Genomic DNA, 13,509 nt, shown 5'->3' on the forward strand with positions numbered 1-13,509 from the left:
GAGGCATGGTTGGTGGTTGAATTGAGCGAGGTTTTCGACCGGGGCCAAAACGCGTGATGTGGCTATTCCGCTTGTGTAGCTATCTCGCTTATGAAATACGTTAGTTAACTAGTTAACTAGTTAGTTAACCAGATCTTATCAGTGGCTTCCTGATTGGGAAGGATTGATAGCCTGAGGCATCAGGGAACAACCGCAAAATCATGACGGGGCGATGAAGCCAATAGAGTGCTCATAAGAAGGGGACGGGTTTTGCCTCTGCCCTTGTCATGGGCAGGCCCAATTTGGTCCCCAGTCAGGCGTACAGCATACCCTCGGCCTGACATAGAAGCTCCCTGTAGTAGGTACTTTGAGGCATGTCCCAATTATATCCCCGACACTCTTCCATTGGGAAGGTTATCTTGGTATCATCAGTCATAGCAAATGGTCACTTCGAATCTAAGGTACGATATCAAAGACATAAATATATTCTAGCCTACCCAAAGGAAACACGAACATGTGGCTAGATCAACATTGACTTTGAGGTTAAAAAAGTAGATGGGTGTAAATAAAAGCATAGAGCTAGCTGGATAGCTCATGATATTCTGCAAGTCAGAAACAACACACGGATCCAATCTCAAACGGGGGCCTAGGGAGGCATATCGAGAAGTCTGTAGCAAGTTTGCGGCATCTGATTTCGTCGAATTTATAGAATAGTGCCGTCGGATAGACCTTCGATTTGGGAATAATTCAGTCTTAATTTGGAATTTGGGTATGTATAATTCCAGAAATCTGATTTGTGACTTGTAAAGACAACAAACATATGCAGACCAAAAGGCGTCTTTTCCCAAAACAATTCAATACAAATCAGCTTCCACGTGGTGGTTTTCTTTCCCTCTGTTGTTTTACTTCCCCTTCCCTCCAAGTTAAGATTGACCCAAAAACAATTCAGAGAAGCGAAAAGAACAAAAGAAAAGAGAATCCAATCATCGTGAAAGTCGAAAACAGCTATGTGCCCATGTCTTTTGTGCTTCTCCGACTATAAAACCCTCACCTTAGTCACCAAAATCGGATTAGACTTGCTTGATGTCCCTATGCGTACCGAGACGAAGGAGCATCAGACTCGCTGCTCTCGGAATCGTAGCACACAAAGTAGCGATCTTTATCATCCACGAGCGGATAGTCGATCTTCACATGACCCTCTTTTCTTTGATTCATCCAAGATATGCTCAAGTCGGCGATAAAGTCCGTAGGCAATAGAGGCAGACTTTCCTCGAGGTCGTCACCTGTCGCACGCTGTACCTATGTATCTACAGCATAGAGACGCAACGGCGAACCCTTCTCTGTCTTGTTGTAGACCCGGTAGACCCCTTCGGATTCCATTTTACTTGGCTCGACGTATTCTTTCAGGATCATCATTGTTCGGTCCTGCAGATTTTGGACCTTGAGTCTAGCTGCAAGAAGCCATAGATCTATGAGAAAATTTTCCGCCTTGACGTTCCAGCTTTCTGGGCGGCATATTCTTCCCTAGTAAGTCCAGCTAAGTACTTCATGGAATAGCTAGGGCTCTGTCCCTTCGAAGTCGATAAGCTCATTTGGATTATCACGATTTTGGCATAATTGGAAAATGTATAAAGAGCAGCCACATAGTAACTCTTTGTGGACGGAAAAGATGGCATTTTTCACTTTAATGTGTAAAATGTCACCGCAGAACAAAGGCCATCTTCAGATAAGAACAATCAGAAAGAAGTCCAAGGTCATGGGTACCAGCAACTTACCCTAGAGAGTCGATAGACATTTTGATTCAATCAACTAGTCTCAGGATAGCAGATGTAAAACAACTACCAAGACTGGTTGATGGTGGAGGTTAAAGGGAACAGAGGTGGGAGGGAGAAAAAGACATTGAAATGAAGTGCGGGTGCGTGGGTATTTCACCTGACAAGACTTATTCACTCCATTGTTCCTGGAATCCCTCAGAGCCTTAGGGGACTTTCACAGGCATGGCCGCACAATTGGCCAGATTAGTTAAGTTTACTAGCGATTTCTCGTTCTGCACAGCATTGTAACAGAATCTTGTTTATTCCAAGAAGTACTTAGCTGGATCTAGCTGAGGAGGATATGCTACCCAGATAGCTGGAACTTCAAGCCAGAAGAGTTCCCACTGATAAAAACACAGAAGTGTGCAATATATTATGAATACTATTTATGCTGCTGCAAGAGATGAATTTACTTAGAAAGACGGTAATCTTGATAGTAAACTGGCCAGATGAATCATGATCAGAGGGAAGAGGACCAAAGTCTTTTTAAGTGTAATCAATTTATGAAGTTCCACATTGCAAGGTGTACATTTTTTTTTTCTTCAATGCCATTCAAAAACAGTAGACCAGTCCAGAATTCGCCGTAAGAGCAGACCGTACGAACAAGACAAAACCCAAGATATCTTACAACAGACGTGAAGATGAACCTTACAGCTCTCAGCTCATCCTTCGTTTCTTCCACAAATCATCAGAACTGACTCTCAAAGCACCAGGGGAGGGAGTGATCCGTCTCTTTGGAGTAAGGATCTTTCGTCTTTCCATCTGGGCCGCTGTCGCGCGCTGCGGAACATTGGACTCCTCCTTGACTTCATTCTCCAAGAGCCTCTTTCTTGGATGATCCTGTATAGCCAGAGTCTCCACATGAGTCTGCACATGATACCGTTTTGCAAAATCCGCGACGCTCATCACAGAGTTGGAGCTAGTGTCCTTTCTCTCAAACAGTGCGCCGCAAAGATCACCGAGAAAGGTATGAGGCAAAGAGTGCAGAAGCTCGGAGCATCCGGCCTGTGTTCCGTTGCGCACCCACATTTCAACTACAAGCCGACGGAGAGGGGAGTCAGGCCGAGTGTTTTCGTAGACGAAGTTGATCTTAGCCTGATCAAAGACTCCACCTGGTTGAGTATGGTAGTGCGAGGCCACGTGGTTTTGCAATCCGGGCATCTCAAACCGGGCAGCAAGAACCCAGAGGCGAAGCAGAAAGAAATCAGTGTCTTCCGCGAGGAAATACTTGGAGATAGTGCCACGGTAGATCCAGCTGACCAAATCGCCGAACAGGTCAGGGTCATCGTGTGGAAGGGGGACGGGATTGGTTTGGATTTCTTGAAGGGAATGATCTTTGAACAAACGATCGAAAAACGGGGAGCAGGAGCGTAAGAGCTCAATGTGGACATCAAAGGTAGTTTCCGGAATGCCGACAATGATTCGTGTTATGCCGGTCAAGGTACTACAAAACAGTAGAATTTAGCATTTGGCAAGGGGGTAGCTTGTTGAAGAGCATACCTTTTGTCTAGAGGTGCCTGAAGAGGTGCCGTCATGATGAAGGCTTTCTATTTTAGTCAGACACCCATGGAGAACAAAGGATCAAACAGAGAAAAGAAAGAAAAGTGTTGGAGGAGAGTGTGTGAAGGAAAGGAAGAACAGGTGTTTGCTCCCAACAATAAACAAACCAAGACGTTGTCGCGTCGACAGAGTGCACCGGTGTCATTCACTCTGACGGGGAACCATCCATTCCCCCTGGGGCAACCCTCACTTTCAGAGCCACCTTTTCTACTCCTACTCCCTCGTATTGATACCACAAACCACGCTCAAAATTTGCAAGATGCAGGCAAATACGACTGAAAACAATGGAGCTCCCGAGTGGTGGAAAGAATACATCTCTTCCGACCCGCTTTTCAGCGAGCTGCAAGATCTGAGAACGAAGGTGAGCATTTTCAATGAAGAAGAACCAATATATGTGCTAACGAGCCAAAGGCCTTGGAAGCTTCGAATACAGATTATCTCCCTAAAGCTGGACGGAAGAGGCAGAGGATAAACGTCGAGGCCCTGCAAGCAAGAGTTGCAAAGGAGGATCTCTTCCGAGGAATGGAAACAACCGGGGAAAAGCTGGTGGCGGAAACAAATATCCTCAAGCTACACACGTCCACCCCTCAGGTCCTTGATCTCTGTATGGCTCCGGGAGGCTTCGTTGCGACCGTCGAGAAAGCGCTTCCAAAATCAATCATCGACACAATCATTCTGCCTACACCCCTTGGTGGTTACAACGTTCTGAACCCACATATATTCCGATATGTCATGCACACTGATAAATTGATATACAACTTGGTCGACGAAGGAGTGGTGGAGAACGATTTTGAAACCGAATTGTATGAAATTACTCGTCCTTTTCTTGGCGGCCCGTACGACCTCATATTCTGTGGGTGTGCGCCGGCAAAATACCAGCCCAGAGAAGACTACCAAAGTTACTGCGAAGCAATTCGCCTGTCGCTGTCTCAATTGGTGTTTGCCCTGGATCGACTCAAGCCCGGGGGATCGTTGGTCCTGCTTCTTGATCGGATTGATGCCTGGCACACCGTGTGCATTCTTCATGCCCTCAGCAGGTTCTCTGAGATACAGGTATACAAACACCCCGAGATACACGCTACCAAGTCGTCATTCTATCTCGTGGCAAAGAACGTCAACCTGGATCACGAGGACTTCAAGCACGCTATAAACAACTGGAGAGATTTGTGGACATATATCGGATTCGAAGATACTGTAGATGCTCAACGGATGACTTGGAGGTGTGACAAGATCGACCAGGAAAAAAACTTCAAGAGTGATTTCGAACAGTTCGGGCCTCGTTTCTTGGAATTAGCACGGCCTGTGTGGAAGATTCAGGCCACTGCAATGCGTCGTGCATCTTTCAATCAATCTCATAAGCCTTGATAGCGGCCTTGTATCTAGTCCGTTAGATATAGTCGCTAAATGCAATTGGAGGCTTTTTCAACAATTAGTCATTCTTTTATTCGAAAGAGTAAGTATTTCTGCTGGTGTTCGGGTCATCGTTCGAACTTTGTCGGAGGCTAGTTTTCTAAATATTCTAATACCGAACGCAGTCAGTAGCATGCGTAAGGTTAGGGTTTGTGGAGTTTAAGTCGGAATGCAGATAGGGTTTTCTATATGAACGAGGAAGTATCGATCACACCGGATCTTGCCCATTTTTTGGGGGGAGTGCGAGACACGATTTATCTTATCGATTAAATGATTAACAAGTTACACTTTCTAGGAAGCTCATTCCATCAGATTATGGCATAGACCATAAATTTCTGATCAATTATCAAGCTCTGCATACAGACAATCCAATAAATCTGCAAGCCATTCACCAGCCTGTCCTCAAAATCCCATCAATTCTTTCACAAAGGCTGCTTCTCTGTGTGTCTTTCACAGCCAGTTCGACGCATCATGGCTGCAAATATCGCTATTGCCGTTTCCGCCATTAAAGCAGCCACCAGCGCACTTGTCCTTCAAGGAAATGGTTTGATCGTTGTTGCAGTGGAACAGGAGACCATCCCAGAGACCTGGGGCATTAGAGAGAAAGATCTCCCCCTTGTTTCGCAGCTCCTGCTTAACAGCGTCATGGTAGCCATAGTCTATATTGTAAAAGATCATGAGTCTATTCAATGGTTTAATGGGGTACGCGAGATGCACTTACTCAGAGTATCCAGAACATAGACGCAGTAATCCAAGCCAGCCTTGCATGGGCCAGCGTTTGCGGAACCTGCGAAGGCCAGGGCGGCGGTGGCGATTGCGACAGTGAACTTCATGATGAAATGATGGAGTGGAATGGGTCTGCGAAATGGGTGTAGTTGAAAATGACTTGATAATTGAACTGGTGGAGGATGGAATGCTGTGTTGGAATTCCTTCGAGGCCAACGGAGGTGCCACCTTATATGTCCTTCGGAGAAAGAAAAAGCAAAGGTGCTTGGTCTAGTATTTGGAATGTTGCATTTCCTCTGGGGGAAAGGTGAGTGACAGCCTTCAAGATCGACAGCCCATCTGGAATGGACGGGCTGAATAGCCGAATGTGTTGAAGTAGGGGCGACCTCTTGGCATGTGCGCTATATCATATTCAAAGAATTGAGCTGGAATGATGGAACTAATGAGTCTGTGCATATTATGTCACTCATGGGTCCTACTATAGAGCCGTACAGAGGAGTTGAATTATAACGTGGACGTCGAGAAAGATATAGTAACTTTCAGCAGAGTAGAAATTCTTAATGAACAAACACTTGGCTCTTTACCTTGATGAATGGGAGAGCATCATCGAAACATTAACATACTTGATTGAATTGAGAATTTGACAGGATCACGAGTCAGTCAACTCGGCAGACTCCGAAAGTCGAGTCAGTAGTGTCTACATTGCCTTTTGCGGGAATGTTGATAAGACATGGGAGATTCTAGGATCTACATGCCAAGTCAGCTCAATCTTTTAATTGAATCAGTCAGCTGGTAGCCCCTCTCCTTGACAGAGATCAAAAGATCGTAAGGCACTTCGCATTACATACCTACTCAAATGGATCAATTGAGGGGTTCCCCATGGATGGAAGCAAGGGCCTGCGATTACACAGGGCCTAATGCATCTTTTCATCTATCAAAAGTAGATTAATATCTCCAGACATGACATATCACCCAGCCTTACCTGAATATCTACGGATAGATCTGAGCCGAGGTTCGTCGGATGTGACAGACTGCGGCTGTGATCTAGGCTATTGGTGATCAGCTGAGATACTGCAGACCCCATGAATGGTCCTTGCCCACTGATTCAGATTTCAGTAGCAAATCGCGCAGAGTCCCTCTGCTTCCCCGGATTGGCGCAGAGTTCACATTCATGGTTTCCCGTGAATTGAATCACTGTCGATCATTGGGTCGAGCCGAGGATCTCCACCTACACACAGCTGAGCAAAATAAAACATCAATAGTTTCTAATTGTCAGGATCACAGTCTTGGGTACTGAATCCCAATAGGTCTGAATTGCCAACTATGCCCCTATCACACAATTTGTAACTTAGTTAATGTTGATGTGATGTAATTAGCTCGGAAGCCGGGAACAACATTAATCCGTCCGAGGCTCATATTTTGCAGAGGCCACAATCCTCTTCAAACACCCAAGCACTCAAGTATCTCTGTACTCTAGGCTACGTTTTAGATAGAGTATCACTTCATTCATTTGCATTCTCCTTATGGCTTAGGTCTCGTACAGCTCGGACCGATCGAACTAGCGTCTGGCGAGGTTATCCCACAACACTACGAACCACGAACTTGTCAATATCTTTCCTCCCCATGCTTAGATTTCCGAAACATAGCGCCAGATACTTCAATGAATGTCTGTTTAGGCCTGCCTTCTTACTCGTCATTCCCCTGAGCGATTATATAAAGTGTTGGGGTGCGGACCGTGCATCCTGATTCCTGACGTAATGAAACGTTATCACGAAAAACGGGTCCTTGGCGCTTGTTCAAAGAAATGGTAACTTTCTTTGCCTTCTTGGTACAGTGAAAACAAATACTCAATTATTAGCAAATCAAAACAAAAACAATTTTTCCTCTAAAAGAAAGAGCAAAAAAAAAAAAAAAAAAAAATGGAAAGGGGGCGGGCGGTGGAGGATGAAGCTCCTGCCATACCTTCTTGTCCGAAGAGAATAAAGGAGAGAAACTGCTTGTCTATGTCAGCAGGAGACAGAATGAATGTTACATAAGAAAGTGCTCTACGGTTTGACGCAAAGAGAAACTCGAAGAAATCTCCTAATTCCATAGAAAAGCGAGCACGCAACCCCATATACACATTACCAGCAACTTGTATATAATATTATATATGTGAAACTGCCCAGGAGCTCTGAGGTTTTAATAAGACCAGACAAGGCTATTTTTGTTTCAGCCTTCGTGATCTTACATCTCTTTTTGATGTGCAGCAGGGACTACCTAAACTGCCTAACATCCTTGAATCTTTTAGACTTCTTTCTTGAAGGAGGTCAGCTGACGTCATTGCTCATCACTCACTACTTCTTACTTCTCACTTCTTACTTCTCACTTCTCACTTCTCACTTCTCATTTCCCCCTTCTCATTATTTTCATCTCGTTGCCTGGGATAACACGTTGCCTGGGATAACACCGATCCTCTATGTCCTACGCTTTTCTATGGCCTATGCTATTCTTAGGCCTACGCTATTCTTTGAATGCCCGTTGATTGATCGATTGATTGATTTATTTATTCATAAGACTGTCCCAGCCGCCCTATTGGCAGCTATGCAGCATGCAACTATAAATACAAGTGTTCCCGCTTCTTGCATCCAGAAAACAAGTCGCTCCTGCCAGAGTTACTTCCTCCTTCTGCTCCCAGCAGTCGCACCTTTCTGATAGTTCTGATGGTCGTTCTGTTTCTGTGGCTTGTCGGCCCTTTCCTGGCCCTCCTCAACTTCTGTTTACTGGTTATGCACTCGCATGCTAGTGATGTTGGAGTACTGTGGACGGGATCGCCTGGAACTTTCCTAAAAGCCCCGTCCTCAGGATCATCTTTGCTGCTTGTACCGCCATTGACGAGCTACAGAGGATGCGTTTGATGTCTACGCATGGAGACTTGCCTGCCCATATTCGGTGTCGTTCCTCAACCCAGTTTCGGCATTCCAGGAGGACGTGCCGTACGGTCTGCGGTCCGCAGCCGCATTGGCATTTGTCGGTGTCGGCCTTGTTGATGGCGTGAAGATAAGCCCCCAGGCCAATCTTGCCTGTGCGCATCTGCGTAATTGCCGAACTGATTGCTCTATGTGTTCTCAAGTGGGTATCGAGGATTGCTTTTCCTGGCCGAACTCTAAGACGGAAGAGATCCCTACCGTACTTCGCGTTTCCCAAGATGTCTCCCACTCGCGTGTCATAGTTTGGCGGATGGTGGATTTCGTGGTTGCTATCAACGTTCGTATCGAGCTCGCTCCAGATTGTTCGGTAATTCGGGTAGGGTTGGCGGCTTCCTTTGCCATTCGGTCGGCTTCTTCGTTGCCTAGGACACCGACGTGTGCTAGGATCCAGCGAAAATGCACTTCCCACCCCAATTGTCGGAGCTTGTCGAGTGCTTGTATGGCTTCGACGAGGATATACTGCCCCGATGGATGTTTGGGGTTCCTTATCGTCTGGATGGCGGCCTGGTTGTCGGTAAAGATAGCACATTTCCCAGGGGGAACGCCTGCTACATGGATGTCGAGGATCATCTGTAGAGCGAGCACAAGGCCTTTAAGCTCCGCCGCATACACGGTGGAGGTGCTGGATAGGCCCATGTACTGAGCCCATTTTGTGCAGTGCCCCTATCCTTAACCAGGCTCTTTCCCGTTCGAGGTATGTAAAATGTTGATCCGTTATATCAGAGAATTGCTGATGGCCAACTAAAAAGATTGGCATGACAGTCCTAAGTACAAGAAGTTGTATAACAAATCCAAACGGCATCATCAAGGTGTGCAAATTAGTAAGATACGCTAAGCAATTCTGGGCTGGGGCAATACCTATACTTTTATGCTTTGGCATCACTTTTAGGTAGGGGTTGTTGGTCGGCCTTCAGGTAAATGGCCTTATTTGGATGGTCTCCTGCGAAGATCCTTCCTAAATATTCTGGTGGGCTTGGGGTAGTAAATACAAGTTGTAAGAAGTGGAATATTAGTAGTGATTCACGTAAGCCAGGTAGGGAGATGAACGCTAATTTCTTTAACTTGTTTCCCGTTTCGGAATGCTCCGTTTTCCCTTGGCCCCGCCAATCCTGGGAGCCATGATTCCACAGTTATTCATTATTCTGGTTTTCGTCCGTTCTGGGATTTGTTTGATCCTGGGAATTATCTATTCCTGGGACTAATTGTTCCTGGGTGTCGTTTCGTCCTAGGATGATCCAATCACTCATTTCTTCTGAGACCCATCCCATTGCTGTCGCTAGCCATGCACTACGCCCGGCATAGTATGCGGCTCACTGGCAGCCGTACTTTCGATTCGAGGTATAATCAGGCTGAGACGTATCTTTAGGGCTAATGAAGGTTCTCCTCAGCCAGTAGTCCACTTATGACTATAGAGACGACTGCGGTCCAACAGTCTGTATACTCCCAGGTCTGTTTATACTTATGGGTCTGTTCGTATTACTGACTACAGACGTTATCTACATCTCGCAAACAAGTATCAGAGTCATTGAGACTGCTCATTGTCAAGAAGCTTTGGGATACCAGTTCAACCCTTCTTTTCTCTGGCGTCAGCAACGGGTAGGGCTGGATTAAAGCTATCTGGAACATGTAACCTCTCGTTAGGAAGAACGCTTCCCGTCCACTGTCACTATTTGCATTCACGGAGCAAAGTAGCCTACCGAAACCACCGCTTGTCAGAGACTAGTGGGTGAGCAAGACCTCCGGGTAGGCGAGGCCAGCAGGTGATGGAGACCAGCGGGTGATGGAGACCAGAGGGTGGGCGCGACTTGAGGGTAACCTGACCTGGCCTGCAATTGTACGTTAACTCTCCATACGCAACTGCTCTCCGTACGCATTCACTCTCCGTACGCAATCACTCTCTATACGCATTCACTCTCCGTACGCAATCACTCTCTATACGCAATCACCCTCCCTACGCAACTGTTCTCCCTACGCTATCTTATATGTTATAATCACGTGAATGTTACCGACGTCAGATTTGGATGTGCGGACAGACTTGGGGTGCGAGCAAACTGGGATTGGAGACTGCAGGGGCTAGGCGGCACCAAAAGGGGTCGCACCCTACTAGTGAACTGGGGGTGAGCCAGGAAGGCTGTTGTCGATGAACGGCCGGTGGAGATAGGGTACGGTCGCGGATAAAGTAAAGTGTAGGAGTCAGAAGCATATGCCCACAGTGACCAGGAAGACAACGGATATGAAAACTTGAATGTAAACCACATCACTTCGGATGCATTTGAGTCCTCATCCCACCCTGAGTGTGGTGAGCACTTGCATTGCGACGCTCTTCGGGGCTGCAATGTATTGATTCCTCTGTTGTGCCAAGGTTCGGCGACATGACCAATGAAGAGCTCGGTTTTTGCGGTTGCCAATCTTTTTCAGGTCAGCCGCCTTCCCATGCAAAGAGACGTAGATCAAGAGGAAAGAAGTGGGCCATGCATGTCGCGGAAACCCTGAGAATGACCTGGGGTAACAACGATTTCATGTATTGAACGTCTGCCTATCTTAATATCACTGTCCCAGCAGATGAAATTTTAAATGTAGTAATAAGCTCGATGTGATCCAATAGGTACAAAAGTAATAGCACAGTGGAAACCACAATAGAGGTATGCCTCGCCAAATTGCTCCAAGTCCATCTCAAGTCAAATCCAATCGACTATACATATTGCCGCCTCATGCACTGCTCATCGGAGGAATTGGTAATCAGCACCTCGCAGCGAGTAATTTGTTGCCAAAGTGCCGGCACTTTGACTAATTCGTATGTCCTAATATTTCATTATCAGGCCTTGCGCGAAGTTTTTAGGGTTTGTATTGAGCAGCCAGTTCTTGCCAAGTAACCTGTCTAGGCTTTGGATAGTAAGTAGCCTAAGTTGGTTAGACTGCTATTGTCTCACAGGTTTAAAGAAAAACGTATCAACTGCTCCTGTGAAGGAGACCAGCAGCCGTCAGAATTAAAATAAACAATCTGGCCATTGTGTCTCAATCGAATTGTCAAGAAGATATCTGCATCACACTCCTGACAGTATTCAAAAGCTTTCAGAAACAAATGCATCTTTCTTCGGTTTCGTTGTTGGCATTTTGACTTGGTACTGTCCGACCGTCGGCGCTGAATAATTCTTGTTTTTACTGCCATGATGTGATAGCAAAAACGGGTTGAAGTAAAGAGCAAACATCTGGGGCGAGGGGGTACGTCCGGGTTTAATAGCTTACAGTGGGATTTCCTTGCAACTGGGGGCTCCCTTAATGTGCACCTAATGTATCGATTAGATGCAATCAGGTATTGAGAATTCTGCCCGCTGAAAGATGCTCACCCTCCGGGGGTGAGCATCTGCTGCTGACCTACTGCAGAACAGCAGCAGGTCAGCACGAAGTGAATATCCAGACTACTTTATAAAGTACACTAATCCTAATTTAGCAGCTTGCTAGATCTCGCCTCGGCAGAGTTGCTAGTTTATGGTCAACTGTGGTTCGCTTTACTTGTCGTAATGGCTGCTTCGATGGCCTTTCAGCAGCCTGGGGTGCTCTTTGAGCAATGTGGGATGTTGACCCCACCAATCATTGTCTCTTGTTAAGTCGTTCTAGCTACAGTGTCCCATATGTTTCGTTTGCGTTTCAGGTGCGGTTCGAGAAGCCGTCGTCTTTGACAGAGCGACACATAAATGCCTTATAAGAGCCAACGGCCATTCACCCAGCGAAAATATAAATATACAATACATACATACATACATAGATAATTAAAAAATAGTCCTCATAGTCTAACAACAGCTAGGACGTAGCAGCAAACCGTCGAAAGGAACTTGCCGAAAGCGCCCGACAGATCAATTATGAGTGAAAAGAGGAAATAGATTTAAATTCACGAGCTGAAACTTTTTAAAATAGTCTGTATTTGGATCCCCATTCCTCAAACCTTCCCCTTCTTCTCATCATGTAACACACCACGCTCTCTGACTAAAGCCGACATAGCCTCACCCGTCTCGCCGCCCAATCTCGCAAACCCATTCACCACACCCTCCCGATCGCCCGCCCGCATCTCCTGGCTCATCTTAAACCTGCCCTGAATCTTCTGAATCTGAATCTCAACCCCAACAACATTCCTGAGCATCAACTCAATATACCTCTCCGGAGCATCCTCCACCTTCCACGGCTGCGGCCGTTCCCCACCAGTATACCCCATAACAGACGTCTCAGTATGCATCGAAAGATCCCGAATCTGCTTCGCGAGAAACTCCCCCGCCTCAGCTGTCTTCGAGTCATAGTAAAGAGACAGCTTGCCATAAACCTGCACCGCGACGTAATTCCACGTCGGAACGACTTTCCCCGAGTCGGGCTTAGTTTCGACATAGTATTTAGGCGTCACATAGTGGTCGTGCCTCCCGTTGAAGATCACCAGAACTTCGTTTTCGAGGTCTAGAACGTTAGGCTTGGTCTCTAGAGCCTCGATCATGGCTTTTACTTGCGGGTTTTGCTTGGCGATATGGGCGCGTAGGCGGCCCAGAGGCGCAGAGTCGTTGGTCTCCTCGGGGAAGTCTAGGATGAAGGGGACGTGGGTGCATTGTAGGAAGTCTTGGGAGGATTTGAGTCCTGTGATGAGCATTCCTAGGGGGTTTTCGCGGATGAATCGATGGAGGACAGGGGTATCTGTCTCCGCATGGACGGATGGGATGAACATATTGGGTGAGGTGAAGTAAAGAGAAAGGATAGTTGATGGTGGACTTTGGACGGGTAGGTAAAAGGGTTTATATAGATGATCAAGTCACTTGAACGAGACTTAAATGGGAATGTGAGTCACCTTGTGCAGCCATGTTGGCATAGAGGCAACTACAATGATAGGATGTACCGCCGAGAAGAGATACAAAGGGCGTATCTTTCAAAAAATTTGAGTCCGAATCCTGGAACCGGCCAATGGGCTATAGTGGCCAATCTGATTACCAGAGAAAATATGACCTCTATCGTTTTCGCACAACTGTTCAGGCAACTAACTGTGGATCGCCATCGCTCCCGCAGACTTCATTAAG

The 13,509-nt window shown here is 46.5% G+C and overlaps 5 protein-coding genes across 5 annotated transcripts; 1 reads left to right on the forward strand and 4 right to left on the reverse strand.

The window, feature by feature from the left end:
• Window positions 1-2,450: 2,450 nt before the first annotated feature.
• KD926_009475 (uncharacterized protein) lies at window positions 2,451-3,328 on the reverse strand (the record flags this gene model as incomplete). Its single annotated transcript, XM_053102117.1, has 2 exons — window positions 2,451-3,237; window positions 3,294-3,328. 2 exons carry the CDS (start codon window positions 3,326-3,328, stop codon window positions 2,451-2,453), a joined length of 822 nt encoding a protein of 273 aa, XP_052954313.1.
• Window positions 3,329-3,612: 284 nt separating this feature from the next.
• On the forward strand, window positions 3,613-4,718 carry KD926_009476 (uncharacterized protein; the record flags this gene model as incomplete). Its single annotated transcript, XM_053102118.1, has 2 exons — window positions 3,613-3,714; window positions 3,765-4,718. 2 exons carry the CDS (start codon window positions 3,613-3,615, stop codon window positions 4,716-4,718), a joined length of 1,056 nt encoding a protein of 351 aa, XP_052954314.1.
• A 495-nt stretch (window positions 4,719-5,213) lies between these two features.
• Window positions 5,214-5,596, reverse strand: KD926_009477 (uncharacterized protein; the record flags this gene model as incomplete). The annotated part of the gene is made up of 2 exons (XM_053102119.1): window positions 5,214-5,422; window positions 5,485-5,596. The coding sequence occupies 2 exons, from the start codon at window positions 5,594-5,596 to the stop codon at window positions 5,214-5,216; spliced, it is 321 nt and encodes a 106-aa protein (XP_052954315.1).
• Window positions 5,597-8,596: 3,000 nt separating this feature from the next.
• Window positions 8,597-9,094, reverse strand: KD926_009478 (ribonuclease H family protein; the record flags this gene model as incomplete). The annotated part of the gene is made up of 1 exon (XM_053102121.1): window positions 8,597-9,094. One exon carries the CDS (start codon window positions 9,092-9,094, stop codon window positions 8,597-8,599), a length of 498 nt encoding a protein of 165 aa, XP_052954316.1.
• A 3,301-nt stretch (window positions 9,095-12,395) lies between these two features.
• KD926_009479 (FMN-binding negative transcriptional regulator) lies at window positions 12,396-13,163 on the reverse strand (the record flags this gene model as incomplete). The annotated part of the gene is made up of 1 exon (XM_053102122.1): window positions 12,396-13,163. One exon carries the CDS (start codon window positions 13,161-13,163, stop codon window positions 12,396-12,398), a length of 768 nt encoding a protein of 255 aa, XP_052954317.1.
• Window positions 13,164-13,509: the final 346 nt, after the last annotated feature.

Source organism: Aspergillus affinis (genome assembly GCF_023601865.1).
Source record: "Aspergillus affinis strain CMG 70 chromosome Unknown NODE_69_length_187866_cov_87_282759, whole genome shotgun sequence".
NCBI classification, from domain to species: domain Eukaryota; kingdom Fungi; phylum Ascomycota; class Eurotiomycetes; order Eurotiales; family Aspergillaceae; genus Aspergillus; species Aspergillus affinis.